At 49.7% G+C, this 19,041-nt stretch overlaps 2 protein-coding genes across 4 annotated transcripts in view; one reads left to right on the top strand and one right to left on the bottom strand.

The window, feature by feature from the left end:
* Nucleotides 1-12,818, top strand: part of LOC140105498 (ATP-binding cassette sub-family C member 2-like) — a 44,091-nt gene extending 31,273 nt beyond the window's left edge. The window contains exons 28-32 of the mRNA XM_072129443.1: nucleotides 496-639; nucleotides 775-933; nucleotides 11,272-11,438; nucleotides 12,230-12,424; nucleotides 12,583-12,818. Of these exons, the coding sequence (XP_071985544.1) occupies nucleotides 496-639; nucleotides 775-933; nucleotides 11,272-11,438; nucleotides 12,230-12,424; nucleotides 12,583-12,712 (795 nt within the window). The 3' untranslated portion in view covers nucleotides 12,713-12,818. The remainder of the gene's footprint in view (nucleotides 1-495; nucleotides 640-774; nucleotides 934-11,271; nucleotides 11,439-12,229; nucleotides 12,425-12,582) is intronic.
* An 896-nt stretch (nucleotides 12,819-13,714) lies between these two features.
* The window catches only part of DNMBP (dynamin binding protein), a 105,624-nt gene continuing 100,297 nt past the window's right edge, over nucleotides 13,715-19,041 (bottom strand). For all 3 annotated transcript variants that reach the window (XM_072130058.1, XM_072130057.1, XM_072130059.1), the window contains 5 exons: nucleotides 18,179-18,511; nucleotides 17,906-18,085; nucleotides 17,605-17,803; nucleotides 16,766-17,295; nucleotides 13,715-15,800 (listed from right to left, as the gene is read on the bottom strand). In XM_072130058.1, the coding sequence (XP_071986159.1) occupies nucleotides 15,615-15,800; nucleotides 16,766-17,295; nucleotides 17,605-17,803; nucleotides 17,906-18,085; nucleotides 18,179-18,511 (1,428 nt within the window). In that variant the 3' untranslated portion in view covers nucleotides 13,715-15,614. The remainder of the gene's footprint in view (nucleotides 15,801-16,765; nucleotides 17,296-17,604; nucleotides 17,804-17,905; nucleotides 18,086-18,178; nucleotides 18,512-19,041) is intronic.

Here is a 19,041-nt window from a genome sequence, read left to right as displayed (position 1 = left end):
TTATGAATCAATTTGTGGTGCAAGACAATGCACTTCCATGCACACGGAAGAAGAAGGTGAACTCCGGGGACCTGAGCGGGGAAGCGACACATGCAGGATATCGGGTGCACGATCTTAGCGGCAGATGTGCATTCCGGTCAGACAATTCACTTTCGGGGATCGCGACAGGACAGGTAAGTAAATGTGCCCCTTTGTATTCATTATCTGACCCATCTTCATGAAGACGTTCTCCAAAAGAAGAAGGTATAAGGGGAGGTCCACAACAACATCTGAACCAACGGAAGTTATTCTAAAGTTCTAGATGTGGAAACATTGTAACTTAGGAAAGCTGAGAACTTCTGATGGAACCTTAATGGTTAAGAGGTTACAACTTGTCATATTTCTCAAAAAGATGCAACATATTAGCAAGTTCATTTGTGCACCGCTCCCACTTTAAGGATTTATGCAGTATATGGATACTATGATACTATGGATTTCTTCTATGTTTTCTTACAGGCGGAGTGGGTGACTCAGAAGCGCCCCCCACAGGACTGGCCGGATAGAGGCGTGGTGCAGTTTGTGGATTACAAGGCTCGTTATCGCTCAGAGTTGGACCTTGTTCTACATGGGATTTCCTGCACTGTGGACAGTATGGAGAAGGTCTGTGCCATACATGATGATAGATGGACAGATAGATCTTATACATCTCTGATCTATCTGAGAATTATTATCCGCACTTCATCTGTAAATATAATCCTATATGGCACCTGATATAATTGCACCTCTGTCCTCCAGGTTGGAATAGTAGGAAGGACGGGGGCCGGGAAATCTTCCCTTACTAATTGTCTATTCCGGATCATTGAGGCGGCCGGAGGGAAGATCGTCATTGATGGTCTGGACATCTCCACCATCGGCCTCCATGACCTGCGCAACAAACTGACTATAATTCCCCAGGTAAATCCAGTGGATCCCCAGACCGGTCACTCATGGCTCACTAGAGGCTCCTCTTCATATATAATGGGCTGTAGAGCCACAACCAGATGTGGATTACTGACTGCACAATATACATTATATATGTGTATGTTTATATGTGTGTGTATATATACACTCACCGGCCACTTTATTAGGTCCACCATGCTAGTAACGGGTTGGACCCCCTTTTGCCTTCAGAACTGCCTCAATTCTTCGTGGCATAGATACAACAAGGTGCTGGAAGCTCCTCAGAGATTTTGCTCCATATTGACATGATGGCATCACACAGTTGCCGCAGATTTGTCGGCTGCACATCCATGATGCGAATCTCCCGTTCCACCACATCCCAAAGATGCTCTATTGGATTGAGATCTGGTGACTGTGGAGGCCATTTGTGTCCAGTGACCTCATTGTCATGTTCAAGAAACCAGTCTGAGATTCCAGCTTTATGACATGGCGCATTATCCTGCTGAAAGTAGCCATCAGATGTTACAGGGTACATTGTGCTCATAAAGGGATGGACATGGTCAGCAACAATACTCAGGTAGGCTGTGGCGTTGTACCAAGGGGCCCAAAGACACCATGACACCACCACCACCAGCCTGAGCCGCTGATACAAGGCAGGATGGATCCATGACACCACCACCACCAGCCTGAGCCGCTGATACAAGGCAGGATGGATCCATGACACCACCACCACCAGCCTGACCCGCTGATACAAGGCAGGATGGATCCATGACACCACCACCACCAGCCTGAGCCGCTGATACAAGGCAGGATGGATCCATGACACCACCACCACCAGCCTGACCCGCTGATACAAGGCAGGATGGATCCATGACACCACCACCACCAGCCTGAGCCGCTGATACAAGGCAGGATGGATCCATGACACCACCACCACCAGCCTGACCCGCTGATACAAGGCAGGATGGATCCATGACACCACCACCACCAGCCTGACCCGCTGATACAAGGCAGGATGGATCCATGACACCACCACCACCAGCCTGAGCCGCTGATACAAGGCAGGATGGATCCATGACACCACCAGCACCAGCCTGAGCCGCTGATACAAGGCAGGATGGATCCATGCTTTCATGTTGTTGTACCAAATTCTGACCCTACCATCCGAATGTCGCAGCAGAAATCGAGACTCATCAGACCAGACAACGTTTTTCCAATCTTCTACTGTCCAATTTCGATGAGCTTGTGCAAATTGTAGCCTCAGTTTCCTGTTCTTAGCTGAAAGGAGTGGCACCCGGTGTGGTCTTCTGCTGCTGTAGCCCATCTGCCTCATAGTTCGACGTACTGTGCGTTCAGAGATGCTCTTCTGCCTACCTTGGTTGTACCGGCTGGCGATTTGAGTCACTGTTGTCTTTCTATCAGCTCGAACCAGTCTGCCCATTCTCCTCTGACCTCTGGCATCAACAAGGCATTTCCGCCCACAGAACTGCCCCTCACTGGATGTTTTTTCTTTTTTGGACCATTCTCTGTAAACCCTAGAGATGGTTGTGCGTGAAAATCCCAGTAGATCAGCAGTTTCTGAAATACTCAGACCAGCCCTTCTGGCACCAACAACCATGCCACGTTCAAAGGCCACAAATCCCCTTTCTTCCCCATACTGATGCTCGGGAGAACTGCAGGAGATTGTCTTGACCATGTCTACATGCCTAAATGAGTTGCCGCCATGTGATTGGCTGATTAGAAATTAAGTGTTAACGAGCAGTTGGACAGGTGTACCTAATAAAGTGGCTGATGAGTGTCAGCAATCCATTGATACAGCTGTAATCCTGGTCTCAGTTATAAGGCAGCCAATGGCAGGTGAGAAGTGACGTTGTGTCTTTAATAAAGTGATGGATCCCATAATTGAGGCATCAAGTCACTGATTGCCACCTAAAGGTAATGGCTTAGGGATTATACATGTATCAGAAAGCAGCTAAAATCTTTTGGTTTGTGGCCCAGTTCACATCTCTATGCGGCAGGTTTCATTCCCCTTTACTATTCTTTCTGGTATTTGATATAATTCAGCCTTTGTCCCCCCCATTATTAATAGTGAAGGTAATCGCTTCCTTACATTTAAGGTTTTTCAGAACTGTTATGGATCTGAGCCGTATGCTCAATTTTTCAGTGGGCAAATCTACATGGAATAGTATTGCGTGCAGATACCGTAAGGGACCAGGAGCACAAGGAATAGGAATATGGCAGATCCGGGCTGAGTTTGCTGTCCCATCTCTGCTGTGGAGGGGATTTTACTCCTGTGACCCCCTGCTCCCTGCCCCCTGACCTCTCCATAGAGTTATACTGAGCTTCTGTCCTGCTGCTTGTTAAATAGATTGCACAGAAATTTCATCAGGCAGGATAATGACAGCCATAGACAGATATCTTACAAAATCTCTTGCGGTAACTTTTTGTTTAAAAGTCAGTGAAACTTTAGACCTGAGCGGTGGGTTTGGGTGCATTGTTATTGATTTGGCAAGTTCTGTGTAGCGGTATATAAATAAAAGAATTACTATTGTCAGTAAATCCCATTCACAAGCACAATGTTAAAAATCAATTCTCACACATTACTTTCCATCCTGCACTTAGCGGACATGACACTAGTTGGCAGCAGTTACATGTAAGGACTTGGGTAGAAAGCTGACACTCTGGATCCTTCACTTGACTCATTCGGGCACATTTACTTACCCGGTCCCTGCGCGTTACCCAATGTCCGACGAGGATGAAGTCTGCTGCGATTCACTAAGATCGTGCGCCCAATTTCCTTCTTATGTCGCTTGCCCAATCAGGTCCCCGGAGTTCACCTTCTTCTTTCTGGTGCATGTAAGTGCATTGTCCGTGTATAATGCGCTGTGCGGGGAGTCACTAAGATCGTGCGTCTGATACCCTGCATGTGTCGCTTCCCCGCTCAGGTCCCCGGAGTTCACCTTCTTCTTCCTGGCGCATGTAAGTGCATTGTCCGTGTATAATGCGCTGTGCGGGGAGTCACTAAGATCCTGCGCCCGATATCCTGCATGTGTGGCTTCCCCGCTCAGGTCCCCGGAGTTCACCTTCTTCTTCCTGGTGCATGTAAGTGCATTGTCCGTGTATAATGCGCTGTGCGGGGAGTCACTAAGATCGTGTGCCTGATATCCTGCATGTGTCACTTCCCCGCTCAGGTCCCCGGAGTTCACCTTCTTCTTCCTGGTGCATGTAAGTGCATTGTCCGTGTATAATGCGCTGTGCGGGGAGTCACTAAGATTGTGCACCCGATATCCTGCATGTGTCGCTTCCCGGCTCAGGTCCCCGGAGTTCACCTTCTTCTTCCTGGTGCATGTAAGTGCATTGTCCGTGTATAATGCTCTGTGCGGGGGTCACTAAGATCGTGCGCCCGATATCCTGCATGTGTCGCTTCCCCGCTCAGGTCCCAGGAGTTCACCTTCTTCTTCCTGGTGCATGTAAGTGCATTGTCGGTGTATAATGTGCTGTGCGGGGAGTCACTAAGATCCTGCGCCCGATATCCTGCATGTGTCACTTCCCCACTCAGGTCCCTGGAGTTCAGCTTCTTCTTCCTGGTGCATGTAAGTGCATTGTCTGTGTATAATGTGCTGTGCGGGGAGTCACTAAGATCATGTGCCCAATATCCTGCATGTGTCGCTTCCCTGCTAAGGTCCCCGGAGTTCACCTTCTTCTTCCTGGTGCATGTAAGTGCATTGTCCGTGTATAATGCGCTGTGCGGGGAGTCACTAAGATCGTGCACCTGATATCCTGCATGTGTCACTTCCCCGCTCAGGTCCCCGGAGTTCACCTTCTTCCTCCTGGTGCATGTAAGTGCATTGTCCGTGTATAATGCGCTGTGCGGAGAGTCACTAAGATCCTGCGCCCGATATCCTGCATGTGTCACTTCCCCGCTCAGGTCCCCGGAGTTCACCTTCTTCTTCCTGGTGCATGTAAGTGCATTGTCCGTGTATAATGCGCTGTGCTGGGAGTCACACTAAGATCCTGCCCCCGATATCCTGCATGTGTCGCTTCCCTGCTCAGGTCCCCGGAGTTCACCTTCTTCTTCCTGGTGCATGTAAGTGCATTGTCCCTGTATAATGTGCTGTGCGGGGAGTCACTAAGATCCTGTGCCCGATATCCTGCATGTGTCGCTTCCCCGCTCAGGTCCACGGAGTTCACCTTCTTCTTCCTGGTGCATGTAAGTGCATTGTCCGTGTATAATGCGCTGTGCGGGGAGTCAATAAGATCCTGCGCCCGATATCCTGCATGTGTCGCTTCCCCGCTCAGGTTCCCGGAGTTCACCTTCTTCTTCCTGGTGCATGTAAGTGCATTGTCCGTGTATAATGTGCTGTGCGGGGAGTCACTAAGATCCTGCACCCGATATCCTGCATGTGTCACTTCCCCGCTCAGGTCCCCGGAGTTCACCTTCTTCTTCCTGGTGCATGTAAGTGCATTGTCCGTGTATAATGCGCTGTGCGGGGAGTCACTAAGATTGTGCGCCCCGATATCCTGCATGTGTCGCTTCCCCGCTCAGGTCCCCGGAGTTCACCTTCTTCTTCCTGGTGCATGTAAGTGCATTGTCGGTGTATAATGCGCTGTGCTGGGAGTCACACTAAGATCCTGCCCCCGATATCCTGCATGTGTCGCTTCCCCGCTCAGGTCCCCAGAGTTCACCTTCTTCTTCCTGGTGCATGTAAGTGCATTGTCCGTGTATAATGCGCTGTGTGGAGAGTCACTAAGATCCTGCGCCCGATATCCTGCATGTGTCACTTCCCCGCTCAGGTCCCCGGAGTTCACCTTCTTCTTCCTGGTGCATGTAAGTGCATTGTCCGTGTATAATGCGCTGTGCGGGGAGTCACTAAGATCCTGCACCCGATATCCTGCATGTGTCGCTTCCCCGCTCAGGTCTCTGGAGTTCACCTTCTTCTTCCTGGTGCATGTAAGTGCATTGTCCGTGTATAATGTGCTGTGCGGGGAGTCACTAAGATCCTGCACTCGATATCCTGCATGTGTCGCTTCCCCGCTCAGGTACCCGGAGTTCACCTTCTTCTTCCCGGTGCATGTAAGTGCATTGTCCATGTATAATGCGCTGTGCTGGGAGTCACACTAAGATCCTGCCCCCGATATCCTGCATGTGTCGCTTCCCCGCTCAGGTCCCCGGAGTTCACCTTCTTCTTCCTGGTGCATGTAAGTGCATTGTCCGTGTATAATGCGCTGTGTGGGGAGTCACTAAGATCCTGCGCCCGATATCCTGCATGTGTCACTTCCCCGCTCAGGTCCCCAGAGTTCACCTTCTTCTTCCCGGAGCATGTAAGTGCATTGTCCGTGTATAATGTGCTGTGCGGGGAGTCACTAAGATCCTGCACCCGATATCCTGCATGTGTCGCTTCCCCGCTCAGGTCCCTGGAGTTCACCTTCTTCTTCCTGGTGCATGTAAGTGCATTGTCCGTGTATAATGTGCTGTGCGGGGAGTCACTAAGATCCTACACCAGATATCCTGCATGTGTCGCTTCCCCGCTCAGGTCCCTGGAGTTCACCTTCTTCTTCCTGGTGCATGTAAGTGCATTGTCCGTGTATAATGCGCTGTGCGGGGAGTCACTAAGATCCTGCGCCCAATATCCTGCATGTGTCGCTTCCCCGCTTAGGTCCCCGGAGTTCACCTTCTTCTTCCCGGTGCATGTAAGTGCATTGTCCGTGTATAATGCGCTGTGCGGGGAGTCACTAAGATTGTGCGCCCGATATCCTGCATGTGTCGCTTCCCCGCTCAGGTCCCCGGAGTTCACCTTCTTCTTCCTGGTGCATGTAAGTGCATTGTCCGTGTATAATGCGCTGTGCGGGGAGTCAATAAGATCCTGCGCCCGATATCCTGCATGTGTCGCTTCCCCGCTCAGGTTCCCGGAGTTCACCTTCTTCTTCCTGGTGCATGTAAGTGCATTGTCCGTGTATAATGTGCTGTGCGGGGAGTCACTAAGATCCTGCGCCCGATATCCTGCATGTGTCACTTCCCCGCTCAGGTCCCCGGAGTTCACCTTCTTCTTCCTGGTGCATGTAAGTGCATTGTCCATGTATAATGCGCTGTGCAGGGAGTCACTAAGATGGTGCACCTGATATCCTGCATGTGTCGCTTCCCCGCTCAGGTCCCCGGAGTTCACCTTCTTCTTCCTGGTGCATGTAAGTGCATTGTCCGTGTATAATGTGCTGTGCGGGGAGTCACTAAGATCCTGCACCCGATATCCTGCATGTGTCACTTCCCCGCTCAGGTCCCCGGAGTTCACCTTCTTCTTCCTGGTGCATGTAAGTGCATTGTCCGTGTATAATGCGCTGTGCGGGGAGTCACTAAGATTGTGCGCCCCGATATCCTGCATGTGTCGCTTCCCCGCTCAGGTCCCCGGAGTTCACCTTCTTCTTCCTGGTGCATGTAAGTGCATTGTCGGTGTATAATGCGCTGTGCTGGGAGTCACACTAAGATCCTGCCCCCGATATCCTGCATGTGTCGCTTCCCCGCTCAGGTCCCCAGAGTTCACCTTCTTCTTCCTGGTGCATGTAAGTGCATTGTCCGTGTATAATGCGCTGTGTGGAGAGTCACTAAGATCCTGCGCCCGATATCCTGCATGTGTCACTTCCCCGCTCAGGTCCCCGGAGTTCACCTTCTTCTTCCTGGTGCATGTAAGTGCATTGTCCGTGTATAATGCGCTGTGCGGGGAGTCACTAAGATCCTGCACCCGATATCCTGCATGTGTCGCTTCCCTGCTAAGGTCCCTGGAGTTCACCTTCTTCTTCCTGGTGCATGTAAGTGCATTGTCCGTGTATAATGTGCTGTGCGGGGAGTCACTAAGATCCTGCACTCGATATCCTGCATGTGTCGCTTCCCCGCTCAGGTACCCGGAGTTCACCTTCTTCTTCCCGGTGCATGTAAGTGCATTGTCCATGTATAATGCGCTGTGCTGGGAGTCACACTAAGATCCTGCCCCCGATATCCTGCATGTGTCGCTTCCCCGCTCAGGTCCCCGGAGTTCACCTTCTTCTTCCTGGTGCATGTAAGTGCATTGTCCGTGTATAATGCGCTGTGTGGGGAGTCACTAAGATCCTGCGCCCGATATCCTGCATGTGTCACTTCCCCGCTCAGGTCCCCAGAGTTCACCTTCTTCTTCCCGGAGCATGTAAGTGCATTGTCCGTGTATAATGTGCTGTGCGGGGAGTCACTAAGATCCTGCACCCGATATCCTGCATGTGTCGCTTCCCCGCTCAGGTCCCTGGAGTTCACCTTCTTCTTCCTGGTGCATGTAAGTGCATTGTCCGTGTATAATGTGCTGTGCGGGGAGTCACTAAGATCCTACACCAGATATCCTGCATGTGTCGCTTCCCCCGCTCAGGTCCCCGGAGTTCACCTTCTTCTTCCTGGTGCATGTAAGTGCATTGTCCGTGTATAATGCGCTGTGCGGGGAGTCACTAAGATCCTGCGCCCAATATCCTGCATGTGTCGCTTCCCCGCTTAGGTCCCCGGAGTTCACCTTCTTCTTCCCGGTGCATGTAAGTGCATTGTCCGTGTATAATGCGCTGTGCGGGGAGTCACTAAGATTGTGCGCCCGATATCCTGCATGTGTCGCTTCCCCGCTCAGGTCCCCGGAGTTCACCTTCTTCTTCCTGGTGCATGTAAGTGCATTGTCCGTGTATAATGCGCTGTGCGGGGAGTCAATAAGATCCTGCGCCCGATATCCTGCATGTGTCGCTTCCCCGCTCAGGTTCCCGGAGTTCACCTTCTTCTTCCTGGTGCATGTAAGTGCATTGTCCGTGTATAATGTGCTGTGCGGGGAGTCACTAAGATCCTGCGCCCGATATCCTGCATGTGTCACTTCCCCGCTCAGGTCCCCGGAGTTCACCTTCTTCTTCCTGGTGCATGTAAGTGCATTGTCCATGTATAATGCGCTGTGCTGGGAGTCACACTAAGATCCTGCCCCCGATATCCTGCATGTGTCGCTTCCCCGCTCAGGTCCCCGGAGTTCACCTTCTTCTTCCTGGTGCATGTAAGTGCATTGTCCGTGTATAATGTGCTGTGCGGGGAGTCACTAAGATCCTGCGCCCGATATCCTGCATGTGTCGCTTCCCCGCTCAGGTCCCCAGAGTTCACCTTCTTCTTCCTGGTGCATGTAAGTGCATTGTCCGTGTATAATGCGCTGTGTGGGGAGTCACTAAGATCCTGCGCCCGATATCCTGCATGTGTCGCTTCCCCGCTCAGGTCCCCGGAGTTCACCTTCTTCTTCCTGGTGCATGTAAGTGCATTGTCTGTGTATAATGCGCTGTGTGGGGAGTCACTAAGATTGTGCGCCCGATATCCTGCATGTGTCACTTCCCCGCTCAGGTCCCCGGAGTTCACCTTCTTCTTCCTGGTGCATGTAAGTGCATTGTCCATGTATAATGCGCTGTGCTAGGAGTCACTAAGATCCTGCGCCCGATATCCTGCATGTGTCGCTTCCCCGCTCAGGTCCCCGGAGTTCACCTTCTTCTTCCTGGTGCATGTAAGTGCTTTGTCCGTGTATAATACGCTGTGCGGGGAGTCACTAAGATCCTGCACCCGATATCCTGCATGTGTCACTTCCCCGCTCAGGTCCCCGGAGTTCACCTTCTTCTTCCTGGTGCATGTAAGTGCATTGTCCATGTATAATGCGCTGTGCTAGGAGTCACTAAGATCCTGCGCCCGATATCCTGCATGTGTCGCTTCCCCGCTCAGGTCCCGGAGTTCACCTTCTTCTTCCTGGTGCATGTAAGTGCTTTGTCCGTGTATAATACGCTGTGCGGGGAGTCACTAAGATCGTGCGCCCGATATCCTGCATGTGTCACTTCCCCACTCAGGTCCCTGGAGTTCACCTTCTTCTTCCTGGTGCATGTAAGTGCATTGTCCGTGTATAATGTGCTGTGCGGGGAGTCAATAAGATCCTGCGCCCGATATCCTGCATGTGTCGCTTCCCCGCTCAGGTTCCCGGAGTTCACCTTCTTCTTCCTGGTGCATGTAAGTGCATTGTCCGTGTATAATGTGCTGTGCGGGGAGTCACTAAGATCCTGCGCCCGATATCCTGCATGTGTCACTTCCCCGCTCAGGTCCCTGGAGTTCACCTTCTTCTTCCTGGTGCATGTAAGTGCATTGTCCGTGTATAATGCGCTAAGATCCTGCGCTTGATATCCTGCATGTGTCACTTACCCGCTCAGGTCCCCGGAGTTCACCTTCTTCTTCCTGGTGCATGTAAGTGCTTGGCTTGCAACAAAATTTTAAATGTTACATCCCGCGCGTTGTCCGAATCCGTCAGATCGTCCGGCCCGCCCCCCAATTTGTGTCACGTGAAAGCCGGCGTGATTGCGGCACAAAACGATCAAGTGCAATGCAATCCTTGGCGCGATCCCCGAAAACTGTAAAACATGACGGAAATCTGGCTGCGGGACCTTAGTAAATAAGCCCCATTGTGACATTTCCAGGCGAGATTCTGCTCAGAAGACGACATTTCTCCGGCAGCTTAGCAGCAGGTGAACATTTAATATTTACAGATTAAGTTGAGAACATTCAGAATATTATTAATTCCTGGCAAAGTTTCAATTTCTCTTACAACAATAGTCTTTTGTTCACTGAGATGGAAACTATTTTGATGCCAGAAAAGTGATCGGGTCCTGACGATGCAGAGACAGCGGCCGCTCATGTAACATCGGGGGTCACTACAATGTGATGTGACCCCCGAGTGTGTGTGGATTGAATAGAATTCATCGCATTCTATTACATCTACTGAGCAGCTTAAGGACTAATATTCACCTTCTTTTTCCTTTTTGCTCTTGTTCTGTTGCATAAAATGAATCCAAGGGCACAATGCAGACCCCAAACCTGCCACCAAAATCCATCCTGATAAACCAGGGACATTACTCATAGATCCAGGCACCGGGACTGTGGTATCTTCTTATATGTGTTATCCATGGCCTCCTTCCTTCTAACATCAACTTTTAAAATTATGCTTATGAACCAGAAGGGCTCTGGCTGGGGCTTTACCAGAGCCTTTCAGTGTTGCAGCTTCACAGGATGTTACAGTGTTAGCAGCCCCTCTGTGTGGGGGAAGGAAGAGATGCAACCCAGAGCCCTTCTGTCTCATTAGTATAATTATAAAAGTTGATTTTAGAAGGCAGGAGGCCATGGATAACACATATAAGAAGATCCCACAGTCCCGGTGCCTGGATCTATGAGTAATGTCCCTGGTTTATCAGGATGGATTGTCATGGAGGATTTCCTTTATATGAGAAGAGTTCTGTGTGTGCGGGAGAGAAGTGTTGGTATTTCCATTATCACAGTGTAATGTTCTCGTGTAGGACCCGGTGCTGTTCTCTGGGACACTGCGGATGAATCTGGACCCGTTTGATCAGTACACGGACGAGGAGATCTGGAAAGCTCTAGAACTTTCTCACCTGAAGACCTATGTAGCGGAGCTGCAGGAGAAGCTTTTCTATGAGGTCAGCGAGGGAGGAGAGAACCTGAGGTGCGTCCGGGGGCTTCTGCTTACAAGAACTTGGATCTTTCTTTGTCATTTTTCATATTGGGGGTCATTTACTCAGGGCCCGATTCGCATTTTTGCGATGGGTAACCAAATTTTTCTGTTTTGCGGCGATTTTCCATGTAATGCCGTGGGATTTTGGCGCATGCGATTGGATTGTGGCGCATCGGCGCTGGCACGGACGCGACGGAAATCTGGGGGCGTGGACGGAAAAAAAAAACCCGATGGATTCGGAAAAACCGCCGCATTTAAAAAAAAATAAGTGTCGCTCGACATGCGCTTACCTTCACCCACGATGGCTCAGTGAACTTCAGTGCATTCCGATGGTCTTCAGCGCAGCAGCGACATCTGGTGGACGTCGGAGGAACTGCCTTAGTGAATCCCGGCCGGACCCGAATCCACCGCAGAGAACGCGCCGCTGGATCGCGAATGGACCGGGTATGTAAATCTGCCCCAATGTGTCATTTTTGGTTTATGATTTCAGCAAATTGTACAAATCTCCTCCTTGATCTCTGCTGTTTTGTCTAAATTACTCAACTCCACATTGTGACCCGGACCTTGGCCTCGTGCACATGGACATTCGGGCCGGGGGGACAGTGACGGGTGGGGGTTGGTCATTGCTCCCCTGACCGATGTCCATAGGAAATGAGCCTCAGTGCATAGTGACCACGCAGAGTGGAGGTCTATGGGGTCCGTCATGTGACCGGATCACGTCCAGAAGATCCGGTAATGTGCACCAGGACTTAGATCTTAAACATCTCTTGCATCTCCTCTAGTGTCGGGCAGAGGCAGCTGGTGTGTCTGGCTCGGGCGTTACTCCGCAAATGCAAGATCCTGATTCTGGATGAAGCCACGGCCGCCGTGGACCTGGAGACGGATAATTTAATCCAGAGAACCATCCGCAGCGAATTTGCAGATTGCACAGTGTTGACCATCGCACATCGATTACACACCATCATGGACAGTAACCGGTGAGAACGCGGATTATTACCGGTCCTTATCCTTAGTCACTTATATTATAACAACACTTATCGCTCCAGACCATAGTCCGGGACGAGTTTCCTGCATATATTTCTGAATTCTCCATATACAGCTGTTGGGACTCCTTGCATCTTTCTCCTCTTTGCAGGGTCTTGGTGTTGGACTCGGGAAAGATCATAGAATATGGAAACCCGGAAGATCTCCTGAGAAGGCGCGGGCACTTCTCCTCTATGGTCAGAGATGCCGGCACCGGAAGCTTCGGGATCTTGTCTGGATGAGCCCCTCGCAGCATAGACTGCAGCAAACCCAAAACAAACTGGAACGGACAAAGGAAAACGCATCTTATGTGACGGAACAGGTGACTGTGTGGCCCTTCTCTTAGTTGTGTATATATGACATACTGGGAGTACTGGTTCTGGTACTGGTGAGTTCTGGTTGTACTGGATTGTGGTGCAGAAGAAGCATCTGATGTCAAGTCCATACAGATGGTACCAAAACATAAATCCGTACATCCATCTATACCCCGTGCTCCACCCTCCCCTTATATCTACAAGTCTCAGCACAGTGTTATAGCCGCAGGGTGTCCGGACGACTTGCAAGGGGGAGTTTTGCAACAGTTGTAAAGCGCAACCTCTCATGTAAAACTGATTTTTTTGTTTCATCTATATATCCTAAGGAAATATTACTATATCACTAACAGCATCTGACCCAGGTGCAGGGGCATAACTTGGAGAGGCAGGGCCCATAGCAGCCTTCTGATTGGGGCCCCCTACCCCCCCAAAATTATAGATGTCTGTATACTCACACATGTGAGTTACAATCGCATGATACACTCATATAGTCACAGATTTATATACATAAAGCATAAACATACATAAAGTATACAAACACCATGTATACATACATACAGTGCCATATACACTCGTATAGCGTATATACCCACACACATCCAGCACATACACACACATGCACTATATACATACATACACACAGAATATACACAGCCAATACCCTAGATGCTGGGCCCCCTGACACTGTGGGCCCCATAGCAGCTGCTACCCCTGTAGTTACGCCCCTGCCTAGGTGGACTCACTTATTCATTGTCTATGTGACTCCAGGGGGATTTCGGTTCATTAATGGGCCATGTTTTCCACTATCCTATGGACAAGGATCAGCACAATATCTTTACATTATATCATTGATTATTAAATGACTGATTTTTTTTTGTGCTGTATTATTATAGACAAAGAGTAAAATAAAACCTCAGTAAACACATGTCACATCATCCAAATATCCGAGGTTTATTGGTTCCGTTATATCATTGCACGATGGGATAAAACACGATTTTCCTCATTGAACCGCAGCCTCTAGAAATGAGCAGGACCCCCACCCCCCTCCTATCGGGGGATTTGGGGGAGAAATACACAACAGTATAAAAAAAATACACAAAACGTATCATACAATTGTTCTACACACAATAAAAAGAACTTGTATCCCCCCTACAAGAAGGTGTCTAAGTGGAAATGTGCAAAGTCTAGGTCTGTAAAAACACCAATACAATGAGGATAATACATAAGGATACGCGGATCCTGCTCTCGCTCAGTAGTCCGGTCCCATCACTCAGCTCATGACTCTGTGTGATACACATCGTATATATAATGCTTCATTTCATAGGAAACTGTATATTCTACAAATGTCCGTCCCCCACTCGGGTCAATGTGTAAATATAAATAACACAATGTAACGGAAGAGCCCAGAGATTAGCGCATCGAGGTCGTCCCGATAAGACTGGGGTGAGATTACCATGTAGAATTCTCTAGGTAACCATTGTACATTGTAGGAGTCATTTATTTTTTCTGGAAAAGGCGCCGTGGCCGTGGCTATGTGTGGAATTACAGCTCAAAATGATACTCCAGGATCTGCTTATTGGGTACCTATCCTTAGGATATGAGGTCAGGGGTCGTCCACTCAGTCCCCTACCACCCACATGAATGAGGCCCTGCACTTCACAGCTCGGTGACATCACGTGTCCAGTCTGCAGCTCCGTCCGATTCAAGTGAATAGGGTTGAGCTGCAATACCAGTCTCAGCCATGAACAAGAGAGGCGCTGTTTTTTCATACAATCAGTGGGAAAGCCCTTGGCAATATCTGTGCCATCGAGTTCTAGTTTCCTGCACCTTCCAGGCTGTGGATGAGACGGATGTTTGTTCCTATTGAATGGATTGCACTGGGGCGACATAGGACTAATATTCCTGGTCTAGTCCTTCCCAGTGTCAGGGACATTCATAGGGGATTTTTACAGAATTTGAAAAGTAAAAAATGGCGGCTTTCTTCCAAAAATAGTCCATATTGTTCTCTGATATCGCAGCTTTGTTCCAATGCCCGCCACGACCCGTGGACAGGTGTGGTGCTATTGGTGGCAGGGCGTGGCCTCTTATGTGTGGTTCTACAGAGCAACTAAAATCCCTCCAAATTGTAATACTGCACCCAGCACCGCACACAGCAGAGGGCGTAACTAGTGTATAGCGGATGTTCTCCGAAAAGTCACTGCCATCAGTAAAATCCTATCATAAGTGCCACCGTAGGAGTAGCCACGTTGGTGGTCGGCGTGTCATCCAACCTCCGATCTATCGGCCAATCGGAGCACGGCAAACTCTCGCTATAGCAATAATATCATGTAATCAGTGCTTTATCTTATCTGCTACAGCGCAATCTTCTAAACTAAGGGCTAAAGGGGTGTGAATACTTTTGCAATTCAAACCCAAAAGTCAAACTTGACCCCCACAGAGGGGTAACCTGGACCCCAAATCTGTACCAGGTCCTCACCTGCCTATAATACTGGTCTTCACCTATGGTCGCAGCGGGGCCCCTGCCCGGCGCCTATCGGTTACGCCAGTAGCTGGTTCTCCCCAATGACTGCCCATATTCTCAGCCAATATTTGATCCTTATACGGACTGCGCTGGCACACTGCACCAAAAATCTACCTGAAAACCACCTCCCCTTAGTATGGACGTACTCGCTGATAGCAAGTCCTAGGATATAAAACCACATTCTCTGTAAATATTGTTCAAGTGACTTCAGCAGCAAAAATATATTTTAAAAAGAAAGTCATTTCAGAAAAAAAAGGCACAGACGCCGTCCTAATGGTTCCCAGTACTGGCCAATGGGGAGATCCCATCTCACGTGTACTCAGTCTTCCGGATGTAGTTGGATGGCACGTAGCCCCGCCTTCCTTCTACTTCAGCCAACCACCATTCACCGTTTCCATTCATGTCTCGGAATTCCAGGATCTTGAGTCTCTGATTGGCTGTGACGGAGAGTTCATTTGGAGAACGCGCTTTAAAGGAGTAAACAGCGTAATACACCTATGACGAAAGATATATACTGTAAGTATTAATAATCATCTTCTATAGCGCCATCATATTCCATAGCGCTTTACAAATCCTGGGGGACATCTACAAATAAGATGAGATATAAGAGCGAAAACACAATCATATGGCCCCTGGTCCTCTGTGCCCATGTTATGCCACCTAAGTGCCCCTGGTGCTTGGCGCCTGTGCTAAGTTGGTGGTGCCCCAGGTGCTTTGTGCCCGTTCTGTGCTACGTTGGTAACAAAAAAAGAAAAAAAGGCAACAACCTGTGTAGGTCCTGGTGTGCAGGATCCCAAAAGTCCAAACAAAAGAAAAGAGAAGGCCACAGCATAGAAAACTGCAACATTTCGATTCACCCTGAATTCACCACATTGGTACCCCTGATGCCTGGTGCCACGTTAGTGCCCCTAGTGCTCTGTGGCTGTGCTACGTTGGTGACCATGGTGCCTGGCTCCTGTGCTACGTTGGTGCCCCTGGTGCTCAGTGCCCATGTTGTGTTATGTTGGTGCCCCTGGTGCTCAGTGCCTGTGCTGTGCTATGTTGGTGCCCCTGGTATGCTAGGTTACAGACCTTGGTTCCCGATGCCTGTGCTACATTGGTGCCCGTGGTGTATGTTGGTGCCCCTGGTGTATGTTGGTGCCCTCGGTGTGCTATGTTGGTGCCCCTGGTGCTCAGTGCCTGTGCTGTACTACGTTGGAGCGCCTGGTGGTCTGTGCTGTGTTACGTTCGTGCTCCTGGTGTGCTATGTTGGAGACCCTGGTGCTAAGTGCCCATGTTGTGCTACGTTGGTGCCCCTGGTGCTGAATGTTGTAGTAGGACAATGGTATATCTGGTGCTATTTCTGAAGCTGCAAAAAGTAATGGACCCACTTGCAGCTGTCCTGAGTTTGGGGAGCACCGTTAAATATAAATTTATAAAATGTGGGGGGGTAATCGTCTACAACATCTTACTTGTCTCACCTGGTTCCCCTCTAAGTCACATTCTTCAGGCTCCAAGTCATTTCCTACAGGTGAAGGTGTCTTTCTTCTATGTGGTTTGCGACTTGTAGTGTTAAGCCCTTTGTCTCCATTGCTGTGTGTAGAGGAGACGCTCCCGTTCTCGCTCCCCCGGCGGTTAGAGTCCCTCTGCTCGGCACAGTCTGCTGTGATCATTCCCTCTTTTTCCATAATTCGTGGAAGTGGAGCAGAATCGGTTTCACAAGACCTCTTCGAGGTCACCTCAGCCGCAGAACTACATTTGGCGTCGGGGTGGTCGCTGCTCGGCACAGGGGGGTCCAAAGAGGACTTTGTGGTGGAAGCGGTGGTGAAACTCACAGAGCCTACTGTAGCGTTGATAGTTAAAGTGCTGTTACTGTTCTGCCGGGAGAAATTGGGAGAGGAACCACCATAGCCAGACTCGGTGGAGGAATGACTGCCGATAGATGCGTCGGAATGGCTGTGCCGGGTGTTGTACGGCCTCAGGAAGGAGCTGTACACAAAACCTTTCGTCACTGCGGGAGGAAACACATTATATTAGTGGGTAACTTCTGCAACATTATATCATAATTTGAATGTTGTCTTCAAATAGAAATGGGTGGCCAATGTGAAATAATTAAAGAAGGGTCTCCAAAAGGATCGAGATGAACATTTAGATGAGCTTTTTCTTCTAACCTGCCATGCACATGCACGCTTGTCTTGAGCAAAGAGTGCACGTGTTCTCTGTAAGAAGAGGGAGTAAACCTGTGGCCAGATAGGTTGGGGCATGATGTAACATGTTTGATCCTACTTCCCTTAAACCTGGCACTACTAGCACAACTTACCTCCATTGTCTACCAGCCACCGGTTCTGACTTCCCATTGGGTCCTGTTGTTTGATTACCCCGATCAGATCCCCCTCTTGTACACACACATCCAGGTCCTGGGCGGCATTGAAGTTACGTTCAGCCTGGTAGAGTTTTTCCGGCGGGTACCTGGCGAGTAACAACGTCCGATGTTCGTCTTGCTGTGGGATGTATTTGGCCTGTAAAGGTTAAACAAACCACAACTTTATTCAGTAACTTAAAGTACAACCAAAGATTGCAATGCGATAAAAATTTCAGGATCACAACCACACATCACTCACCGGGCTCGGGACGGTCTTCCTAGCAGATTGCCGCTCAATGGTTTTCCTCTCGAAAGGCTTCTTGGCCGGAGGAGGGTTCTCGGGGAAGAAAGTGAAGACCTGCAGCTGCTCTAGAACCTTGCTGTGCTCCTCCTGGAATAACGCAATCAGGTTCCCTTCACGTCCGCCGATCCCCAACAGCTAGGAAGACACAAAAACATCACAAATTTCATCTCAATTCACCTCTGTCTGGACATTGATGATCCTCAGTCTATGGACATCTCTCAGACTTACAGATAGAAGCGGCTTCAGTTCCTCCAGGGCGAGTTTCACAAAGTCACAATGGGCATTGGCGTAGCCCCGGACACAGCTGGAAAATAACTCCTTGGCGAAATTGTGAAATTTGGGCAGCTCGTCGAGTAGCTGTGCGTTCAGAGCCTCGTAGTTGTTCCGGGCCGACTGCAGCTCGTCCAGGGTCTTCTTGTCCTTCAGTTTCTCGGCTCGCTCCGTGCAGTTGTGATAGTCCAGGAGCTTATCAAAGCGTTTCTGCACCAGCTTGTGAGGTCCAGCGAACATGGTGAGGAGCTGATTCAGAGGGGAGATCACCAGCTTCTCTGTTCTTTCCTTCTGTGAGGCAGAAATATACATGTCTAGAATATATAACAGAACTAGAGAACTGTCGGCCATCGGGTTGGGTCCATCCCGTTCTGTCTGGATTGGGTTTTGAAACACAATCCACAATTCTTCTCTGTTCAGTCCTGCAGGATATTATCTTCTATGTGTATATAGTCCTATTATCTCTGCCCGGGACACACCCCAGTAATGCCCGCAGGCTGGAATGTCAGGGGTATAATTACTAGCCCTATGTTACTGCCAGGGACATCTATGTACAGTGTAAAGGTTCCTGAATACACAATCGAGGTCCAATTCATGGACTCATCAGCTGATAGAAGGGACGGAGTTGCAGAACCAAGATCCCCCACAGTTTATATGGCGCTGTCTCACTTTTTTTTTCCATCTGATCAATGGGATCGTCAGGGGTCAGACCCCAACAATCAGATGCAGATAACAATCCCACACGACCAATAGCCGACAGGACACTCGGGCGTTACAAGTTATCTAAGAAGAGGGAAGGCAAATTTCTATCCCTTTAATCC

This window comes from Engystomops pustulosus, chromosome 11 (assembly GCF_040894005.1).
Source record: "Engystomops pustulosus chromosome 11, aEngPut4.maternal, whole genome shotgun sequence".
In the NCBI taxonomy this organism is placed as follows: Eukaryota; Metazoa; Chordata; class Amphibia; order Anura; family Leptodactylidae; genus Engystomops; species Engystomops pustulosus.
The sequence above is the reverse complement of the archived record's forward strand: the minus strand, read 5'-3'. Positions and strand labels throughout refer to the sequence as shown.